We start from the raw sequence: 22,081 nt of genomic DNA on the forward strand, positions 1-22,081 counted from the left end.
TCTCGAAAACTCACCAAAATTTCTTTGTCGAAAGTCGAATCTCAATTGTCTTTTTATTTTTTTATTTTAGGAAACAAGTTTATATTTGTGTTCTAAAAGTTATCAACAGACGGGTATTTCTTGAAAATAATCTTTTTGTACTGAAGTATGTACTGGATTAAATCCGCTACTAACCCTAATCCAAGGAGCGTTGACTCTGAATTAATGACGATGCAATACCTTTCTTTTTAAAGTACACTCCTTTGATACTAGGGAATATCAGGGCATTTGTAAACAAGGAGAGCTCCTTGGATTATTTTTACCTCTGTGGTTGAGTGGTCAAGAGCACTGACTCTAAACTCGGAGGTGCTGGGTTCAAATCAAGGACAGGACGAAAATTTTCTAACCAAACTTTTCCGTTCTCGGATAGGCATGGATGTAAAAGAATGTGCCTTGAAGTATGTAATGCGAAAGCGGTACCGAGGTACAATTTCAGTGTATAAATTAACTACTTAATGTTCTATTCTACTCCCTCAGATCTGTAAGCTGCTGAGGCACATGGCAGGGACAGAAACGTTACAGGTGGCCACGTATCATGCAGAGTATCACCTCAAAATATATGCTCCTCAGCTGGTAACTGCCGCACGCACTTTGGCCGATCATCCTTCTTCCAAAATAGCCAAGGAAAATCTTGAAGGTAAGATATTTTTTCGAAAGGTTTGATAGAGGGAACTATACATAACTGTCAAAGTCTTATCGTCCCGAAATCGAAGGGAGACAGGACAGGAGAAAGCCAGCCGTTTCGAAAATGAACACAATCCGTTCAGGATAAAATCCGCCACGGGCGGTAATCGAACCCGCGGCCTAGCACTTGCAGGACAGACGCGCTACTAACCAAGCTAACTAAGCTGGCCTTGAAGGTAAGAAAGAGGACCTGCCAACAACGTAGTTAACCTGTTGTATGTGTTAGAAAGCGAGTTTCCGAGGTACAATTTCAGTGTATAAATTAACTAATGTTCTATTCTACTCCCTCAGATCTGTAAGCTGCTGAGGCACATGGCAGGGACAGAAACGTTACAGGTGGCCACGTATCATGCAGAGTATCACCTCAAAATATATGCTCCTCAGCTGGTAACTGCCGCTCGCACTTTGGCCGATCATCCTTCTTCCAAAATAGCCAAGGAAAATCTTGAAGGTAAGATATTTTTCTAGAGGTTTGATAGAGGGAACTATAACTGTCAAAGTCTTATCGTCCCGAAATCGAAGAGTGAAGGAAGACAGGATAGGAGAAAGGCAGCCGTTCCGAAAACGAACATAATCCGTTCAGGATAAAATCCGCCACGGGCGGTAATCGAACCCGCGGCCTAGCACTTACAGGACAGACGCGCTACCAACCAAGCTAACTAAGCTGGCCTTGAAGGTAATAAAGAGGACCTGCCAACAACGTAGTTAACCTGTTGTATGTGTTAGAAAGCGAGTTTGGTTCCCGCCCTAGGAAACTTTGTCCTCAGACCAGGTAGGACAGAACTGGTAGCCTCGGAGCAAAAATATATTCATAGATTTCATAGTTAGAGTGGATAATAATGGTTACTTAGAAAGAGTCGAGGATACTGTAGGTGTGTGAAACAAACTAACTCGAAATAATTAATGTGTACCTAAAACTAACTCTTAATACGAATGACTAATATTCATCTATATACATATCATCTAGGATTGAAAATGTGAAAATCTATGTGTCTTTCAGGATTAAAAATGTCGTTCATGATAGCGTTCATACTATCACGTGACGTGATAGCGGTGTGGCTATCATGAACAATTACGTACGATATTATGGGAAACCTTTGAACTACATCTTACACGTCACATGAGTCTTGCCGACTCAAGTGATGTGATGGTAGTGTGTTTCTACCTTGTGCTCTCGGACATGATCCATTACCCTCCCAATAACTGTCTCTTCTTGATCCCTTATGTGCCGCCTCCATTTTTGTTTAGGACTATTGCACTATCCTATACATTGAAATGGGGGTCTTTTCTGACGAAATTCCTGTGTGCGGAGCGGTTCCCGCCCTAGGAAACTTTGTCCTCAGATCAGGTAGGACAGAATTGGTAGCCTCGGAGCAAAAATATATTCATAGATTTCATAGTTAGAGTGGATAATAATGGTTACTTAGAAAGAGTCGAGGAGACTGTAGCCATAAATATACAATAGGTAATTAATTATACATTTTATTATAACAACGGTTTTTTTTCTAAAAGAACAAATAAGATAAATGTCCCATCTTATCAGTAGAACAAGCGTGCATCTTTGCATGCTTTGTTATCACAAGGTCGCCTTTTGTTGCAAGGTCGGGCGTTTCTCGCCCCATAATTTATCACCCGTTTCCGAGTGACATTAATTGTGGCGCTTTCTCTCTCGACCTAGTTCCCTAAGTTCAACTTAAGTCATTAATATCACTCGGGGCTGCCAAGCGGGTTGATTTATGGAGAAGTAAAGTTTGAGGGTAAAGGGGGAGAAAAGGAGAGGGGAGAGATAGAAGGAATACAGAAGGGTGAGGAGGAGGAGGAGAGAGAGGAAAGAGAGAGAGAGAGGAAGGGATGGTGAGCAAGAAAAATGAGGAAAAGGCAGGAGGGAGTGGAGGTGAAAATGTTAGTTAATCGAGAGAGATATTGAAGGTCGACCTTGTTTAATAGAGAGAGATATTGAAGTCGACCTTAGCAAGAAAAATGAGGAAAAGGCAAGAGGGAGTGGAGGTGAAAATGTTAGTTAATCGAGAGAGATATTGAAGGTCGACCTTGTTTAATAGAGAGAGATATTTACTTAAGTCGACCTTGTTTAATAGAGAGAGATATTGACGGTTGGCCTTGTTAAATAGAGAGAGATATTGACGGTTGGCCTTGTTAAATAGAGAGAGTCGACCTTGTTTAATAGAGAGAGATATTGACGCTTGGCCTTGTTAAATAGAGAGAGATATTGGAGGTCGACCTTATTTAATAGAGAAATATTGAAAATCGACCTTATTTAATGGAGAGATATGAAAGGTCAACCTTGTTGAATTAATAGAGAATGAGCGGAAAATCGACCTTGATTAATGGAGAAAGAGTTGAGGTTGACCTTGTTTAATAGAGAAAGAGAGTGAAGGTCGACCTTGTTTCATAGAAGGTCGACCTTATTTAATAGAGAAATATTGAAAGTCGACCTTATTTAATGGAGAGATAAGAAAGGTCGACCTTGTTGAATTAATAGAGAATGAGGGGAAAATCGACCTTGATTAATGGAGAAAGAGTTGAGGTTGACCTTGTTTAATAGAGAAAGAGAGTGAAGGTCGACCTTGTTTCATAGAGGAAGGGGGTAAAGGTTGACCTTGTTTAATAGAGGAAGACGGTGAAGGTCGACCATGTTTAATAGAGGAAGAGAGTTAAGGGCAACGCTATTCAATAGGGGAAGAGGGTGAGGGTTGACCTTATTTAATAGAGGAAAAGGGTGGAGTTAAGGGCAACGCTATTCAATAGGGGAAGAGGGTGAGGGTTGACCTTATTTAATAGAGGAAAAGAATGAAGGTCGAAGAGAGAGTAAACCTTATTGAATAAACTATCGTGCACTTCCTGACTACATAAATCTTTCACCACTTTCCTCTGCGCGTTTTCACTGACAGTTCTTACATCGATAAAGTTTATTAATCACACTTCCTTCAACATGACACTCCGGGAGAGAAATAAATTGAATTTGCAGATTTGCACGGAATAAGATAGATTGTTTGGGGGCACGGTTAGCTTAGTAGTGACCCACCTGCCTTGTAAGTCCCGGGTTCGATTCCCAGGGTCGACAAAAATTTGCACTCGTATTTCGATGAGGAACTTGGAAGAGACTGACTAAAAACGTCGACCCTGCTTGAGCGAGAAAAGACGGAATAAAAGAAGAAGAAGATTTCGACTGCAGATATTTCAACGGGTTCCTTTCTGGCGTTCCTCGTTTGTAGTGCGAAGAGTTGTGTCTTTTATCGCCCATCTGATGAGTGACATAGTACGGGATGGACAATATGGGCATGCTGTGACACAGACCACATGGGTCTAGTAGTAACGGGGCACGGTTGATGTTTACAGAAACATGGTAGAACCAAATAACCTCTAATGTAACTTCTGAACCTTGCCTGTTGCAGTGTTTGCAGATATGTGGCAAGCTTTAGTGTCGGATATTACAACCTTGTGCAAAGAAATCATGGACAAGGAGAGAATACCTGACAAGCATACCTACATGTCATTGCCAAGGCCTGGGGTAAGAGAAGGACAGGGGCAGATTATTTTCTGTTGCAGTGTTTGCAGATATGTGGCAAGCTTTAGTGTCGGATATTACAACCTTGTGCAAAGAGATCATGGACAAGGAGAGAATACCTGACAAGCATACCTACATGTCATTGCCAAGGCCTGGGGTAAGAGAAGGACAGGGGCAGATTATTTCTTAACTAATTGACAGGGATAAGCACTGTGTTTGCAGGAGAGAACGAATAGGACATAGGTACTGATGCAACTAATTGACAGGGATAAGCACTCTGTTTGCAGGAGAGAACGAATAGGATATAGGTACTGATGTAGCTTTGAAATACAACAAAGTAAGACGGGATAAGAAATGTAAAGATAGGTACAGGCACGTGAAATGTGTTTTTTCATTCCCTGAAAAATGTTAATGTCTCAGATATCCATTACCCAAGTACATGGGAAGATAAGAGATTTACGTTATACTCATTGGTTAATTTCTTTCTTTATATTTGCAGAAACATGGGACAACCAACAAACCTCTGAAGGCTGTGCGATTAAATTTAGAAGTAAGTCTTAGGTACTGATGTAGCTTTGAAATACAGCAAAGTAAGACGGGATAAGGAATGTAAAGATAGGTACAGGCACGTGAAATGTGTTTTTTCATTCCCTAAAAAATGATAATGTCTCAGATATCCATTACCCAAGTACATGGGAAGATGAGATGTTTACGTTATACCCATTGGTTAATTTCTTTCTTTATATTTGCAGAAACATGGGACAACCAACAAACCTCTGAAGGCTGTGCGATTAAATTTAGAAGTAAGTATATGCGATAGGAAATTAAATTAAAATATCAAAAACAAAAGAACCATAATATACATTACACGTTTACTCTGTGTCCACAAAAACAAGCTGTGTCCACACATAGTAGATCTACCGTCGATCGACGAGGTGAAGAGGTAAATCTATATTAATAATAATAATAGACTCTTTATTGTTCAAAATTCATACAATACATAAAGTACAAATTTAACAAAAGGCGGGATTATTGCCTTGGGCCATCCAAGCCGAGGGAGTGTACAGTTTCAGTCGACGTCAATTGACGGCGTCGACACTTGGACACAGCAGAAGTCCAACTGATGCAGTTGAAATTTATATCCAAGAGAGCTCAGCACCTCCTAGCTCTTAAAAAGGGGGCTCCTTTAGGGATGGATATAGGTCATACAGGTTAGCGGACCTAAAAGAACCAAAAACAAGCTATGTCCACACATAGTAGATCTACCGTTGATCGACGAGGTGAAGAGGTAAATCTATATTAATAATAATAATAGACTCTATATTGCTCAAAATTCATACAATACCAAAATTTAACAAAAGGCGGGATTATTGCCTTGGGCCATCCAAGCCGAGGCAGTGTACAGTTTCAGTCGACGTCAATTGACGGCGTCGACACTGTGTGGACACAGCAGAAGTCCAACTGATGCAGTTGAAATTTATATTCAAGAGAGCTCAGCACCTCCTAGCTCTTAAAAAGGGGGCTCCTTTTTTTAGCTAGGAAGTGCTGACCTCTCTTGGATAGGTCAGACATAGCTTTACACTCAGCCTCCACTGTTTCCAGGAGCAAGAGAAAATCGCCAAGGCGGGTTTGGAAATGAAGCTAGCCACGAACGAAATGGAAGCGGAGACAGAGAAATGGAAAGATCAATCTGCGGGGGATCTCGAGGAGAACAATGACATTGTGAAGCGAGCTAAGAACATGTCGGGGATGGCATTCAGTATGTATCAGTTCACACGAGGTGAAGGTACGCTACGCACGACACAGGATCTGTTCACACAAGCAGAGTACTTTGCGGAGGAAGCCAACCGGCTGTACAAAGTTGTCAGACAATACAAATATGAAATATTGATCCCAAATTAGTTTGGGATTCGATACGTGTGTAAAAGTTCCCAACTATCGCTAGATTTTAGTCTAACTTTTCTTGTTGTGCTGTAACTACCTATAATTTGTTCAAATAGAACTAACGTGTCTATTTGCTTCTATTCTATTGTAGACATGTCTTCGTCATCCAGACAGCGAGACCGCGCGTCAGAACCGCGACACCGTGTTCTGTCAGATGCGACAAGCAATGGATCTGGAGGAGAACAATGATATTGTGAAGCGAGCTAAGAACATGTCGGGGATGGCGTTCAGTATGTATCAGTTCACACGAGGCGAGGGTACGCTACGCACCACACAGGATCTGTTCACACAAGCAGAGTACTTTGCGGAGGAAGCCAACCGGCTGTACAAAGTTGTCAGACAATTCTCCTACCAAGTAATGATCTGGAGGAGAACAATGATATTGTGAAGCGAGCCAAGAACATGTCGGGGATGGCGTTCAGTATGTATCAGTTCACACGAGGCGAGGGTACGCTACGCACGACACAGGATCTGTTCACACAAGCAGAGTACTTTGCGGAGGAAGCCAACCGGCTGTACAAAGTTGTCAGACAATTCTCCTACCAAGTAAGTCTTAACTAGCGGGCCTAGTTTTTTCCATTTATTATTAATACCTACAACATATCAACAGAACACGAAAAAAAAAATCATCTAAATGCTATACTCATCCGTAAAAGCAAAGCTTGTACCACGGATGGGGAGTTAGCTTGGAGGGTAGCGCGTCTGTTTATCCTAAACAGATGAGGTTCGTTCTCGAAACGGCTGACTTTCAAGACCTCAGTAGTTACAGTCCCCTCTATCTAAACCTCTCGAAAAAAAAAAAGTAAACCTTGTTTAATAGTTAAGGGGAAAGCGAACCTTGATTAATGGAGAAATGGATAGATATTGTAGGTCGACCTTGTTTAATAAGGAGTGGGGGTAAATATTGACCTTATTTAATAGAGAAAAGGGTAAATTTTGGCTAATTGGATGTTTGAAATTGATGTTCGAGCACTAGTTCAGAAGCAGACTTTTGTTCATACACCCCTTATCCCTTCCAGGTTCCTATCGGGTCTCACAAGAAAGAGCTCCTAGAGCAGCTGGATAAAGTTCCTACCCATGTACAGCAGTTGCAGTTTACGGTGAAGAATCCTACGGTCGGCAAAGCGGCCACGTTCACCAAGGTGGACTCGGTGATCCACGAAACCAAAAACCTCATGAGCGTCATATCTAAAGTGGTGACCACGTGTTTAACACTATGTTTATGTTATTTATCTCTCTACATACCGTACTATAACTATGTAGGTGGTATTGGTTAGCACGGTAGACTCTGGAGGTTGGTGGTTCGAGTCCAATCTCTCTACATACCGTACTATAACTATGTAGGTGGTATTGGTTAGCACGGTAGACTCTGGAGGTTGGTGGTTCGAGTCCAAGTCAAGACATGAAATTTATTATCTAGTGCAGTGCATTGAGCGGGGAATGACATTTGTGACAAGCATTTATATGCTTAACACAATTAAAATTCCTATAAGTACTTACCTAGGTGGTAATGGTGCACAAAATAAATAGTACGAGTCCATTCGTGAGGAGCTTATATTTTGAGGTGATATTTTGCATGATCTACAGTTTCTTGACCCTCTGACCTTGACAAAAATGACAACAACATAGGTAAGTGTGACAAGTTAAGAAATAGCAAAGGTTGAGTGCGAAGTCAAAACCAAATGTCAGCCCAAAACAATCACCCTATCTAGGGCTGATTAAGAGGCTGACGAAAAACGCAGACTGGGTCTGAACACGCAAATGGCGGGGAAGAAGAAAAAGAAGAAGAAGAAGTTGGTGCCGGTATTTGTGGTGTCCCCTGGATTGAAACGATTACTAGTCTTCCGACTAAATCTATTAAGGTACCCGATACCATCTTTCCTCTTGTCCATTTCTTGTAATCATCTCCCTTCTAATCTATCAATATTCTCGTGGTTGCAGGAGCACGCAGATTCCTATTCCCCTTCCTCGGATGTTGAGCAAGCCATCACTCAATGTCTGCAGGCCCATCCGTAAAAGCAAAGCTTGTACCACGGATGGGGAGTTAGCTTGGAGGGTAGCGCCTCTGCCTTGTAAGCCTTTATCCTAAACAGATGAGGTTCGTTCTCGAAACGGCTGACTTTCAAGACCTCAGTAGTTACAGTCCCCTCTATCTAAACCTCTCGAAAAAAAAGTAAACCTTGTTTAATAGTCAGGGGGAAAGCGAACCTTGATTAATGGAGAAATAGATAGATATTGTAGGTCGACCTTGTTTAATAAGGAGTGGGGGTAAAAGTTGACCTTTTTTAATAGAGAAAAGGGTAAATTTTGGCTAATTGGATGTTTGAAATTGATGTTCGAGCACTAGTTCAGAAGCAGACTTTTGTTCATACACCCCTTTTCCCTTCCAGGTTCCTATCGGGTCTCACAAGAAAGAGCTCCTAGAGCAGTTGGATAAAGTTCCTACCCATGTACAGCAGTTGCAGTTTACGGTGAAGAATCCTACGGTCGGTAAAGCGGCCACGTTCACCAAGGTGGATTGTGTGAAACAAACTAACTCGAAATAATTATTGTGTACCTAAAACTAACTCTTAATACGAATGACTAATATTCATCTATGTACATATCTTCTAGGATTGAAAATGTGAAAGGTACGCTACGCACGACACAGGATCTGTTCACACAAGCAGAGTACTTTGCGGAGGAAGCCAACCGGCTGTACAAAGTTGTCAGACAATTCTCCTACCAAGTAAGTCTTAACTAGCGGGCCTAGTTTTTTTTCCATTTATTAATAATACCTACAACATATCAAAAGAACACACAAAAAAAAAATCATCTAAATGCTATACCCATCCGTAAAAGCAAAGCTTGTACCACGGATGGGGAGTTAACTTGGAGGGTAGTGCGTCTGTCTTGTAAGCCTTTATCCTAAACAGATGAGGTTCGTTCTCGAAACGGCTGACTTTCAAGACCTCAGTAGTTACAGTCCCCTCTATCTAAACCTCTCGAAAAAAAGTAAACCTTGTTTAATAGTCAAGGGGAAAGCGAACCTTGATTAATGGAGAAATGGATAGATATTGTAGGTCGACCTTGTTCAATAAGGAGTGGGGGTAAATATTGACCTTATTTAATAGAGAAAGGGGTAAATTTTGGCCAATTGGATGTTTGAAATTGATATTCGAGCATTAGTTCAGAAGCAGACTTTTGTTCATAAACCCCTTCTCCCTTCTAGGTTCCTATCGGGTCTCACAAGAAAGAGCTCCTAGAGCAGCTGGATAAAGTTCCTACCCATGTACAGCAGTTGCAGTTTACGGTGAAGAGTTACCCTCACGGTGACTAGGTTATCACTAGTCTAATCGTACTTATCTTGCTTGTATTATAATCATGTATCTTATCTCTCTACTGTAATATTAAGCTGGATTTTATCACATGCAGGGATTTTCCGATGCGTTCAGCAAAATGTCACCTACTGAACATAGTCAGAATTTCTAATAATACTTGGGCGATCTAGAGCGAATACACCCTTATCTCTAGTAGCGCGGTCAAACTTTCTTGACTTGGCAGGGCGGAGCGCTACCGCGCTCCTTAATATCTCCATGAGACTGGGAGAATATGTGCAATCTCAATGAGATTGAGAGGATGGGAGGTACAAGGAAGAAAATCAGAACAATTCCCACCAAGGTGGACTCGGTGATCCACGAAACCAAAAACCTCATGAGCGTCATATCTAAAGTGGTGACCACGTGTTTCGTGTGTGCCACCAAGGTGAGTAGAATAGAATATCCCTTGTTTATCCTGCCCAAATAGGACTGAAAAGTCCCTTTACCTTCGCAGTCTGACCAAGGCCTTGTATATTTTAATATATTATAGGGAACAGGGAACATTATAGGGAGTACTTACTTGATAAGTCATAGGTATTTTTCACAGATCTTTTTTATCGATTTATTTGAAGTGGCAGGATTCTCCTAAAGGCCCGTTCCCACATTTAAATTACATTACCTACAAGACATTCGGGGGAAAAAAATCGGATGAAACTCACGACAAGTGGGAACAGGCTGTTCCACCCAACCGTGGAAGAAGGGAAGCTATAAAACCATATACAGGATACTGATCTGTTATTGGTTTTAGAATTCAGGTTTAATAATCAGTTACTATTTTCTATAAGTGGTTAGTTAACGGGGAGTGAGGATAAAACTTTAGAGAGCTTCCTCTAAACCTCATTTTTTATGTGGGAAGTGAATAAACAATTCGTGTGAAATACTGAGTATGAGTAGGGAAGGGGTACTACATCGAGAATACGCCGCAATAATTCTTCATAGAATAATTCTTCAAACTTAGAAGTTTGAAGTTTTTTATGTGATATAGTTTTGAAGAAGTAATACAATAAATAAACGTTTTTATTCCTTTCTCTAATATTAACTCGTACCTATGTCCCCAGTACGTGCTACTTATGCCTCGCCAAGTCCTGTGTACAAATCCCTCTCCCCCTCAACCTCAGCTGAACGGTGGCTACCCCCTCCTCCCTCCCCCTCCCCCTCATATCCTCCCCTATCCCCCTCTCTTCCCTTTCTACACGCACTTTGGCCGATCATCCTTCTTCCAAAATAGCCAAGGAAAATCTTGAAGGTGAGATATTTTTCGAGAGCTTTGACAGAGGGAACTATAACTGCCAAAGTCTTATCGTCCCGAAATCGAAGAGAGGAGGGAGACAGGAAAGGAGAAAGCCAGCCGTTCCGAGAACGAACATAATCCGTTCAGGATAAAATCCGCCACGGGCGGTAATCGAAACCGCGGCCTAGCACTTGCAGGACAGACGCGCTACCAACCAAGCTAACTAAGCTGGCCTTGAAGGTAAGAAAGAGGACCTGCCAACAACGTAGTTAACCTGTTGTATGTGTTAGAAAGCGAGTTCGTAAAAGCTTAATTTATTCATCTTTTGGGGCAGTTGCCCCTACACCTAAGCGTTAGATTGGGCTTTTTGTGTATAAATTATCTAGGTAAGTACTCATAGCTCTTTTCCCATAATTCTAAATCATTTAGGTCCGAATTTCGAGTTCACATTGTATGAACTACCGTATTAGTCCTGTAAAGAAGTGCGATTGTTGAAATGACTATATTCTCCTGTTTAGTACGCACATGACATTATTATTTTGTCTTGCTCAGAGGAAACTTCCGGAGGGGTGGTTGGTTTCTCTATTGAACTAATAAGACATCAATGTGTCTTATTAGGTTATTAGAAAATTATCTAGGTAAGTACTCACAGCTCTTTTCCCATAATTCTAAATCATTTAGGTCTGAATTTCGAGTTCACACTCTATGAAATACAGTATTAGTCCTATAAAGAAGTGCTGTAAAAGCTTAATTCATCTTTTGGGGCAGTTGCCCCTACACCTAAGCCTCAGAGTGAGCTTTTTGTGTATAAATTATCTAGGTAAGTACTCATAGCTCTTTTCCCATAATTCTAAATCATTTAGGTCTGAATTTCGAGTTCACACTCTATGAAATACAGTATTAGTCCTATAAAGAAGTGCGATTGTTGAAATGATTATATTCACTAATTAATTGACTCACAGAGTTAATATCTCCTGTTTAGTACGCACATGACATTATTTGTCTTGCTCAGAGGAAACTTCCGGAGAGGTAGTTGGTTCCTCTATTGAACTAATAAGACATCAATGTGTCTTATCCTAAATATATACAGCCCCTTGTGTAACTGACTGACTGACTGACTGACTGACTCACGTATACAAATTCTAACCCACTTCTAGATAGGTTATTAGTATAACCGCGACAGTATTAATTCACTGTCCCCCACTAGGTGTTCTCCATTTAATCACTGCTCGGTCTTTATAATTAGTCTGTCTGATTGAGTACAACACGCAACGTGAAGTGCTAACATAACCTGAGTACTTTCGTCTTCACAGGTGTGCTAACCTTTCTACATAATGTCTCTGAAAACGAGGTAACACCTACTGGACGTCTGTTATCAGCCTCAGCATGGTGTTCGTAATTTCAAAGTTTTAACATCATGTTCGGACTTTTCGCGCTCATTGTGTTGCATTTGGTGTACGGAATCAATTCGACGACATCGGACGACGTAGCGAGGATCATTGAACGAGATAAGAGAATCGTATTCTCCAAGTTAAAAGGTGGGTAAGTTTCTAATAATTTTACTGATAGTCAATAGTCATGTCTATCAAAACATATAGGACTAACCTGTTGAAGATTCAGGGCTTGGTCATATTTTCCTGACTGAACCCTTCATTTAAATTTTAAATAGAAGATTAGTTTGGTACCTACATAGAAATTTACTTATATTGCTGCCATGATGATTGCAAAACATGAAAAGGTTTCAAGAAAGGTGTCTACAAGGACTAACCTGTTGAAGATTCAGGGCTTGGTCATATTTTCCTGACTGAACCCTTCATTTAAATTTTAAATAAAAGATTAGTTTGGTACCTACATAGAAATTTACTTATATTGCTGCCATGATGATTGCAAAACATGAAAAGGTTTCAAGAAAGGTGTCTACTTGTCTGGTTAACACGAGCAAAATAGTGCCTAGACCTAACTAGAATAAAATTGGGGCTAACTCATAGGAAAACGCTATCTTCACGGATTTTGAGTTTTCCTCGCCACTACGAGATTTTGTGTGGTTTCAGATAAATATCTCCTGGAAGATCCACGAATAGAGCCTGTTCTTCGCAAATATGACCGAGCGGATTTCCTGCCCTTCCAGAAGACGTTTGCCACCTACAAAGACAAATATATCTACCTAGGTGTTGGAGCAGAGTTTTCCAGTCCGTTTGCAGTATGTAAAATTACATTGATTATCACTCAAACTCATACAAAAATGTTATTCGTGATTTAATTTGTAAAACATCGTTTTGTTCTTTGGCATTTGTATTTTTGCACGTAATGTTTTTTGGGGGATATCAATTCCTTTTGCCTTTAAGTAGAATCCTCGAGATCGACAGGCTTGAGGACCAACTGTTTCCTCCCTCTGTCATGAATCCGGGTCACAATCTGAATTTAAATTGGATTTTTAGTTTTAGTCCAACTTTAGGCTTAAACAATTTGATCAGTTTTTGAGAAATTTAAACTTAAACAGGTTTATTTAACTTAGATTGTGACCCGGACCATAAGAGGCAAGTCATGAAATAAAGTTTATGAAGTCGACCCTAAAATACGAAAATATATTACACTGTCTAGTTAATTTGACAGTAATGCTATTTCATATTAATTCTGATTGTTTCAGCATGCTGAAGCTCTCCATTTGCAATCATGAAATAAAGTTTATGAAGTCGACCTAAAATACGAAAATATATTACACTGTCTAGTCAATTTGACAGTAATGCTATTTCATATTAATTCTGATTGTTTCAGCATGCTGAAGCTCTCCATTTGCTCAGGAATCACTTGAAGCCAGGAGCCAATGTTCTGGAACTTGGTTCTGGAACAGGCTATCTAGCTACTTGTATGGGAGAGCTGGTCCAATCCAATGGATCGGTCATAGGCCTGGAGTTGATATCTCCGCTCTCTGACTTCAGTGTTAAGACTGCCATCAAACATGCGCCTCACCTTATCGAGAAAAATATTCTCAAGTTTTTTGGTGAGTATTTTTATCCAATGGAGTTAATTCTAGTACTTTCTATCGTCCAATTCATTACATTGAAATGGGGGGTCTTTTCTGACGAAATTCCTGTGTGCGGAGTCCAATATGTAGGACTATCGAACCCCTCGTCCAATTCATTCAAAAATACGGTCGCCTTTTTAAATTAAGGTCGGCCAAATCTTATATCTATCTGATCAACTGAAGTTTCGTTTATTTGCTTATCTTAAATTTAATATGTATCATCTCATCATTTTCAGTGGCGGACGGCAGGTATGGATACAAACAACATGCACCTTATGATGTCATCTACACTGATTGCTCGATAAGATCCATTCCAAGTGTGGTAAGTGGTATCTAATCTGGTAGCGGTCAAATTGATACATGTCTGTTTATCCATCACAGATTCATATAAAGTTAAGTGCAGAACTACCTGGTTCAGCAATATTGCTTTGTAACAATGTCTAATAGATCATAATGATAGTATTTGGTCTAAATAAGTACAGACTACGGATTAAACTATTTCATGTACCTATAGTCCTATATACTAGTGTTTGACCCGTTCTTTGTACAGGACCACCACCACCACCACACATTCAAAGTTTTCTGTTAACATTTTACCAATATGATGGATTTCCGTTTCACTTGTCGGAAATCCTCCGACCATCTCACTTTGTTCCTAGTACAGTAAACATCGACAAATGAAAAGGGAAAAAATAATACCTCCGTGAAATAACTCGAAAACTTAAAAAAGTCGTTTTTGGCGGAAAAAAACACTGTTCCGCCCCGGAATTGCTAGAGACTTTTTTTTTCTCTTCAAGTACATGCTAAAATTAAGTTATTCACAAAGTTTCACGGAGGTATTTTTTTTCCTTATTACCCCTCCTTTTGTGTCTTATTTTACTGTACTATCCCAGCTTCTAGATCAACTAAAGCCTGGGGGTCGATTTGTCATGACTCTCGGCCGAACAGAGTTACCTCAATATTTGATTGCCGTAGACAAAGATATGAATGGGAGATGCACCTTTGCCCGCGTTCGTATGAGAAATAAAGTACCTCGGCTTTGTTCTAACATCAAGGAGCAAGATTTGTATTATCAGAGAATGTACCCCCTCAAGTAAGTATACCAAAAGTGTTAGTATAATGGAACAACTTGTTCTAAGCAGACATTCTAAATAAAGCACTGCTCATACAACAAAAATGTCTGCCTTAGTGGCCTAACATTTTTCACCTTTTTTACACAAAATATAAGTAAATCCTAGTTTGTTGGTGTTGGGGTAAAATGTAACAAGTTGGCCAACAAAGCCTAGCGTGTCTACCAGCTTGAGTAGGCGTCTACAACGGAGCCCGCACCCACGACCCTAGCCTAGTCCCAACCCAGAGAAAATAAACAAACAACACCACCTTGTTGATGAATATAAGCGGCCTTAACCATATTGACCATAGGAAGGCAGTGAGTATTTTTTTCTGCGAGGGTAGATCGTTTTGAATATCTTTTTGATAATATCTAACCTCTCAAGTGTATCTAAAAAGGCATGAGGCCCCAGGCTCCGCTATGGAAACACTGGTCCAAGGGTCGATGATATCGGCGGGGTTTGATGGTACAGGGTCTAGGCTAAGGTTTATAGGCCTTTTTGTGCACGCGCACTTAAGAAAGCGCCTACTCTCCATTGACGTACATAAGGTCACACTCAGAAATTTAACTTCTAACTCTAACCTTTCCAGACACAAGCAGCCTATTCCCACAAGGGCCAATGGTGACTACATCTATGGTACTAAACAGTCCAGCAGCTATTACATTCTCCCCGAGTTATCCATCATGGGGAAAGCACTAGACTCTGAGGAGATGGAACACTTTGCAGCAGCAGAGAAAAGATACCAGGAAAAGATAGATCAAATAGATGCCAACTACAACATGGATGATTTGCTAATGGAACTGAGGAAGACAACACCTTCCACTTCAACCAAGTTTGGACAACCTACCAGTACTAGTACACCGTTACTTATGGAGTATGAGATTTGGTCCGCCGCTTAGATCTGGAACGCTGTGCCGGTCATATTCCAGAAATTTGAGCATCCTCCTCTCACATCGATTGGAAATTTTCAGATGTATATTTGTAAAGAAAACTCCTTCATAGTAATAAATTACATGTATAGAAGTATTTCGTCTCTACTAGATTTAAAAGGTGTGGTAGGAATATAACACAGGATTTTTCATTCTCTTAGTTCTACTTTAGCTACGTATCCACTTGCTTCAAAATTGCCAATAGTCATCCCATGGCATTTGCAGATTCACACAAACTAATCAGGTGGGGATTAATTTCAAATGCAGATCAACATATTGAAAGCCAATCAAGATATCAGATATTCTAACGACACATGCCCAATTTTTTGGTCTATTATTAAGAGTTTACTGTCTTGAATTTTGCTCCTGGAACGTTGTCTTTGCATTCTATTTACTCATTGGTATGGGGTATGGTTTTTCCTATCGTTATCAGAATGAATTGTTGAAGATTCTTCATACATTCGACAAGAGGTCTAGTATTTGTGACTATGATGACTGTACAAATTTTCTGCTTTCAGATACTTATGTAGGTACCTGCTTTAAATTTAATACAATAGGTATCATATACATAATTGGCAAAATAAACCACAACTGTTGGCGAACTGAAATGTTGTAAGTTAATATTTTATTTTGGGAGGAAATAGGAACAAAAATGTCTGCCTTAGTGGCCTAACATTTTTCACCTTTTTTACACAAAATACAAGTAAATCCTAGTTTGTTGGTGTTGGGGTAAAATGTAACAAGTTGGCCAACAAAGCTTAGCGTGTCTACCAGCTTTAGTAGGCGTCTACAACGGAGCCCGCACCCACGACCCTAGCCTAGTCCCAACCCAGAGAAAATAAACAAACAACACCACCTTGTTGATGAATATAAGCGGCCTTAACCATATTGACCATAGGAAGGCAGTGAGTATTTTTTTCTGCGAGGGTAGATCGTTTTGAATATCTTTTTGATAATATCTAACCTCTCAAGTGTATCTAAAAAGGCATGAGGCCCCAGGCTCCGCTATGGAAACACTGGTCCAAGGGTCGATGATATCGGCGAGGTTTGATGGTACAGGGTCTAGGCTAAGGTTTATAGGCCTTTTTGTGCACGCGCACTTAAGAAAGCGCCTACTCTCCATTGACGTACATAAGGTCACACTCAGAAATTTAACTTCTCTTAGCTTTCCTATGGTCACAAAAAAATAGCTCTGTGTTTTCCCCAAGATGACTCGAATATTTATATGACCGTTTTTAGTTAGAGATTTTTGTGCCCGCGAAACCTTATCCTTGGCAGCAAAAAGGAACTGTTTCACAGTTGGATACATAGAAGTATCTAAATAGTGAGTATTTTTTTCTGCGAGGGTAGATCGTTTTGAATATCTTTTTGATAATATCTAATCTCTCAAGTGTATCTAAAAAGGCATGAGGCCCCAGGCTCCGCTATGGAAACACTGGTCCAAGGGTCGATGATATCGGCGGGGTTTGATGGTACAGGGTCTAGGCTAAAGTTTATAGGCCTTTTTGTGCACGCGCACTTAAGAAAGCGCCTACTCTCCATTGACGTACATAAGGTCACACTCAGAAATTTAACTTCTAGTATCTAAACAAAAAATAACGAAAGAAAATATTGATGAAACCTATGTGTCTCCATTTTATTAAAATTTAGCTATCTACATTATTTTTCTAAACCCTAAGATCTAAGGAATTATAAATAACAGTTGATAGTTAGAGGTGGGCTTGAGATCATGAGTCTATAGACTCTGTGGTTTATAATTATTATGAAAGTCAGTATGTCTGTTGAGACATGGTAACGTTTTCAATAGTTTGAGTCTATCTACTGCGGAAATAGGTTCCCTTTGGATTCACCTCGCAGGGTGTTCTTCCACTTGGCCTGAAATTGAATGGTCAAAATTTCCCTGATGTGGTTCTTCTTGCCCATCATGAGATTGTTGTTGTTGTTGTTGTTGTTGTTCTTGTTGTTGTTGTTTTGTTTCGTCACCGGCATTAGATTTGAACACATAGGTTACTTTATTGTTTAACTTCTAACTCTAACCTTTCCAGACACAAGCAGCCTATTCCCACAAGGGCCAATGGTGACTACATCTATGGTACTAAACAGTCCAGCAGCTATTACATTCTCCCCGAGTTATCCATCATGGGGAAAGCACTAGACTCTGAGGAGATGGAACACTTTGCAGCAGCAGAGAAAAGATACCAGGAAAAGATAGATCAAATAGATGCCAACTACAACATGGATGATTTGCTAATGGAACTGAGGAAGACAACACCTTCCACTTCAACCAAGTTTGGACAACCTACCAGTACTAGTACACCGTTACTTATGGAGTATGAGATTTGGTCCGCCGCTTAGATCTGGAACGCTGTGCCGGTCATATTCCAGAAATTTGAGCATCCTCCTCTCACGTCGATTGGAAATTTTCAGATGTATATTTGTAAAGAAATCTCTTTCATAGGAATAAATTACATGTATAGAAGTATTTCGTCTCTACTAGATTTAAAAGGTGTAGTAGGAATATAACACAGGATTTTTCATTCTCTTAGTTCTACTTTAGCTACGTATCCACTTGCTTCAAAATTGCCAATAGTCATCCCATCTCTTCCCGTACAAAAGACCGGTAACCGCGCTCATAATAACTAATCTAATGGACGTAAAGGTACATACAAATAAGACATTTACCTTAATTCGGTATAGTATTTCTTCTGCTGGAATCGATCCCGGTACAGGGGGTTGGTGCGCACTCCTCGTACCACTGTAGTGACGATGGTGTACCCGTCAGCTAATTTGTCAATGATGGTCAGGTTCTGCCCTTTGAATGGTTCACCAACAGGCATGACCATTCTACCACCGGGAACTAACTGGTCCAAGAGCTAGAATGAAAATGTGTTTTATATAATTATCTTGTTTGTTCTCTAATTTGTGTGTGTGTTTGTTTGTGAGAGAGAGGAATATCCTGGAGAATTGCTTTGTGTAGTGTTGCTGACAGACCCAAATGGCAAGCTCTCTGCCAACCCCTTCACTCACGGTTGATTGGGACGGATTAAGTTAAGAAAAGAAAGAAAACATACACATTCGTGCACGTACGATGGACACGTGAAAATGTGGGTTCAAGCACACAACTAATTAGTGAGACCATATTAGTTTAATATTCAGTGGTATCGCATCTCAGACAACTTGCCTCAATGAAAAGGTAAGTACCAACCCAGGGATCAAGTCATGAAATTTATTAAAGAAATCTTATAAGGCCTTCGTACATATGTATTAAGTCATGTATCAAGTTCTTACAAATATGTGACCATATTAGTTTAATATTCAGTGGTATCGCATCTCAGACAACTTGCCTCAATGAAAAGGTAAGTACCAACCGAGGGATCAAGTCATGAAATTTATTAAAGAAATCTTATAAGGCCTTCGTACATATGTATTAAGTCATGTATCAAGTTCTTAAAAAAGGTAAGCACCAACCGAGGGATCAAGTCATGAAATTTATTAAAGAAATCTTATAAGGCCTTCGTACATATGTATTAAGTCATGTATCAAGTTCTTACAAATATGTATCAGTCATGAAATTTATGATATTTGTTGGATACCTTTTGTGGAATAGTGAAGTATGATGGAGACACATGAATAATGTCATAGGGAGCTTCTCTTTCATACCCGTGCTTTCCATTCCAAACTGAAACATAAAGAAGAGTCATGATAGGCTTCCTACAAAGGCTTAAATAGGTTTCTACAAATATTTCGAGTTATTTACGCACGTTACACCTCTAGCGTTACACGCTATGTAACATCCTTAAATTGTATATATACGTAGGCTAAATTTTCAACACGTTTTGTTTAGAGTTCATTTCCTCATTCCAATAAACCAAATATAACTCAAACTGAATCATATTCGCGATAAATGGATTAACAAAAAGTTAGAATGAGACCGCCTAACTTGGAATTGTCTGAGCGTGCGGATTAGTTAACAACAGGTGCCGTAGCCAAAAATACACTAAATAATTTCAGCAACAGTAAACTCGCAAAGTATTTGCTACAGAGAGACGGTTTAACTTACCCACGAATTGTACTCTTCCTTGGTCCAGCAGCTCTGAATTACCCTTGTCGATCCGTGCGGATTAGTTAACAACAGGTGCCGTAGCCAAAAATACGCTAAATAATTTCAGCAACAGTAAACTTGCAAAGTATTTGCTACAGAGAGACTGTTTAACTTACCCACGAATTGTACTCTTCCTTGGTCCAGCAGCTCTGAATTACCCTTGTCGATATTTTTGATCGAACTTTCCGCCAATTCCATGACATGCTCCACCCCATACACCCGTCCTTCAGGCCCTGCCATGTATGCCAGACAGGCTGTCAGGTAACCAGATCCTGAACCAATATCTAAGATACGTGCCCCAGGTTTGATCTTATCCTTGAGTAGCTCCAACATTTGAGCATGCTGTGAAGAAAAAAATATTGGAGTTTCATCAATACAGAACACCGAAGTTGATCAGAATGAGACATGGGAACGAATCTTCTCTAAGATCGTGAACTCTCTCCTACAAAGTCGACATAGAAAAGAAAGCAAGACTCGAAAACCTTGCTATGAAATGATTAGGTCGGTCAAAAACTCGAAAAAAAAAAATGAGTTTTCCTAATAATATCATAATTATCATGTATATTCCTACCTATCTCTCAGTGTTATCAGATAGTTGGAAAAAAATCATTGTTTTGACTAGATAAGGAATTATAAGTGTTGTTGATGAAATAAACATGTAAAATGATGGATATTAAACTTATCTCTATGAATCAACTTTTCAGTCTTCATAATTTGAGTTTTCATAGCGAATAGCTTCTTAGTGACCCAAAAAACACAACCCCAATTCAAAGTTGACTTTCGTTAGAAATTACTAGTGACCCAAAAAACACAACCCCAATTCAAAGTTGACTTTCGTTAGAAATTAGAAATGAATAGCTCACTCCTAAAGGGGATTTAGCTGAAAAAAGAACTTCAACACTAGAGGGGACTAGACATTTAGTGATTTGGATGGTGCTGATTTGTCTACTTACAATGTGAGGACTGCTGATGTCAGCTCCGTATCCAATCTGTCGTGATTTAATGCGGTACGGTTCATTCACTACCCTGGTGAAGAAATTCTTCCTGTCTACTCGCAACATGGCGTTCCTGACAACCTCAGAGTATATGTGACCGTGCTCTGAAAACATGAAAATAATATATTCATGTAAAGTCGAAAGAAAAATAGGTGGTTCTTGATTTCGTATGATGAGCAGAACCACGATGGTTGGGTCTTTGTCCCGGAATGACCTGGGAACTCAACTCGAAGCCTACAAGGATTCACGTTGGACGTCAGCCAAGGATAATCAACCACAGCAACCACCAAACTCTCCATTTCGTATGATAGAAGACTTCATCTACACATCATGCATCCAGTCTCCAATATACCAGGTATCCACTGATTGAGTATAAATTAATATTTATTGTACACTCCGAGAAAACATCTTTTGGTCTCGAGCTTTTCCTATTGTTTCATTCCGCGTTTTTCTTTCCCTGAAAGAAGACTCTATTAGTGATGCTAATTGAATGGACTTACTGCAGAGAGCTTGTATCATGCCACGATGTGTGTGTTTGATGGGTCTCCTTTGGTAGACAGCGTTTTTCGTCTGCTGTTCAGTGGATAAGGAATGTTGAACTTCATCGTCTTCGAATCGAAAGCTCGGGATAGTCATGCACACTATAACACAGAGAAGTGTGAACTGCATCCTTACAAGTGGCAGAATTCAGAGTGAAATCGAATCAAGTGTAGCTCAGCTGACGGTAGCCATTTCACTAAGAGCTGAGAAGAGAGAAAAATGTTGCTTATCAATATCCGGGCATCGCTCTAATAGATGTTATCAGGAAAGACATTGGACAGTGTTCATTGTTTAAGTCTATTGTTGGACGTGGAACGTGGATGCTCCACCCTAATGATATAAAAAATTGTTCAAATGGTCCATGATGGGAAATTCTACAGCTTTTAAAATGTTCGCTTCAAATTTCTGTGTACTTCCCCTAATTTAGAGTAATTAATTGATGAACCTCTTATCAACATTTGTACCCACATACCTACAGGGCCGTATCCAGGATTTCATTGAGGGGGGGGGGGGGGGTCCCCCACTAAATGTACAGGGGTTTCACACCAGATTTTTTACATAAAGCTAAATCAAAATTTTGAAGGTGTACCTTAAA

At 40.0% G+C, this 22,081-nt stretch overlaps 3 protein-coding genes across 3 annotated transcripts in view; 2 read left to right on the forward strand and 1 right to left on the reverse strand.

The window, feature by feature from the left end:
• The window catches only part of LOC103508061 (alpha-catulin), a 53,619-nt gene that overhangs the window by 29,576 nt on the left and 1,962 nt on the right, over positions 1–22,081 (forward strand). The window contains exons 8-14 of the mRNA XM_026822779.1: positions 517–676; positions 4,137–4,252; positions 4,749–4,799; positions 5,852–6,008; positions 6,358–6,548; positions 7,213–7,335; positions 9,854–9,937. Of these exons, the coding sequence (XP_026678580.1) occupies positions 517–676; positions 4,137–4,252; positions 4,749–4,799; positions 5,852–6,008; positions 6,358–6,548; positions 7,213–7,335; positions 9,854–9,937 (882 nt within the window). The remainder of the gene's footprint in view (positions 1–516; positions 677–4,136; positions 4,253–4,748; positions 4,800–5,851; positions 6,009–6,357; positions 6,549–7,212; positions 7,336–9,853; positions 9,938–22,081) is intronic.
• On the forward strand, positions 11,954–16,457 carry LOC103508052 (protein-L-isoaspartate O-methyltransferase-like). The gene is made up of 6 exons (XM_008472587.3): positions 11,954–12,321; positions 12,835–12,983; positions 13,559–13,784; positions 14,045–14,130; positions 14,702–14,901; positions 15,510–16,457. Exons 1-6 carry the CDS (start codon positions 12,201–12,203, stop codon positions 15,817–15,819), a joined length of 1,092 nt encoding a protein of 363 aa, XP_008470809.1. The 5' UTR covers positions 11,954–12,200; the 3' UTR covers positions 15,820–16,457.
• On the reverse strand, positions 18,506–21,746 carry LOC113466938 (protein-L-isoaspartate(D-aspartate) O-methyltransferase-like). The gene is made up of 5 exons (XM_026822778.1): positions 21,447–21,746; positions 20,905–21,050; positions 20,068–20,293; positions 19,443–19,528; positions 18,506–18,722 (listed from the first exon to the last, which is right to left on the reverse strand). The coding sequence occupies exons 1-5, from the start codon at positions 21,613–21,615 to the stop codon at positions 18,528–18,530; spliced, it is 822 nt and encodes a 273-aa protein (XP_026678579.1). The 5' UTR covers positions 21,616–21,746; the 3' UTR covers positions 18,506–18,527.

This window comes from Diaphorina citri, unplaced genomic scaffold, assembly GCF_000475195.1.
Source record: "Diaphorina citri unplaced genomic scaffold, Diaci psyllid genome assembly version 1.1 scaffold363, whole genome shotgun sequence".
Classification (NCBI taxonomy): Eukaryota; Metazoa; Arthropoda; class Insecta; order Hemiptera; family Psyllidae; genus Diaphorina; species Diaphorina citri.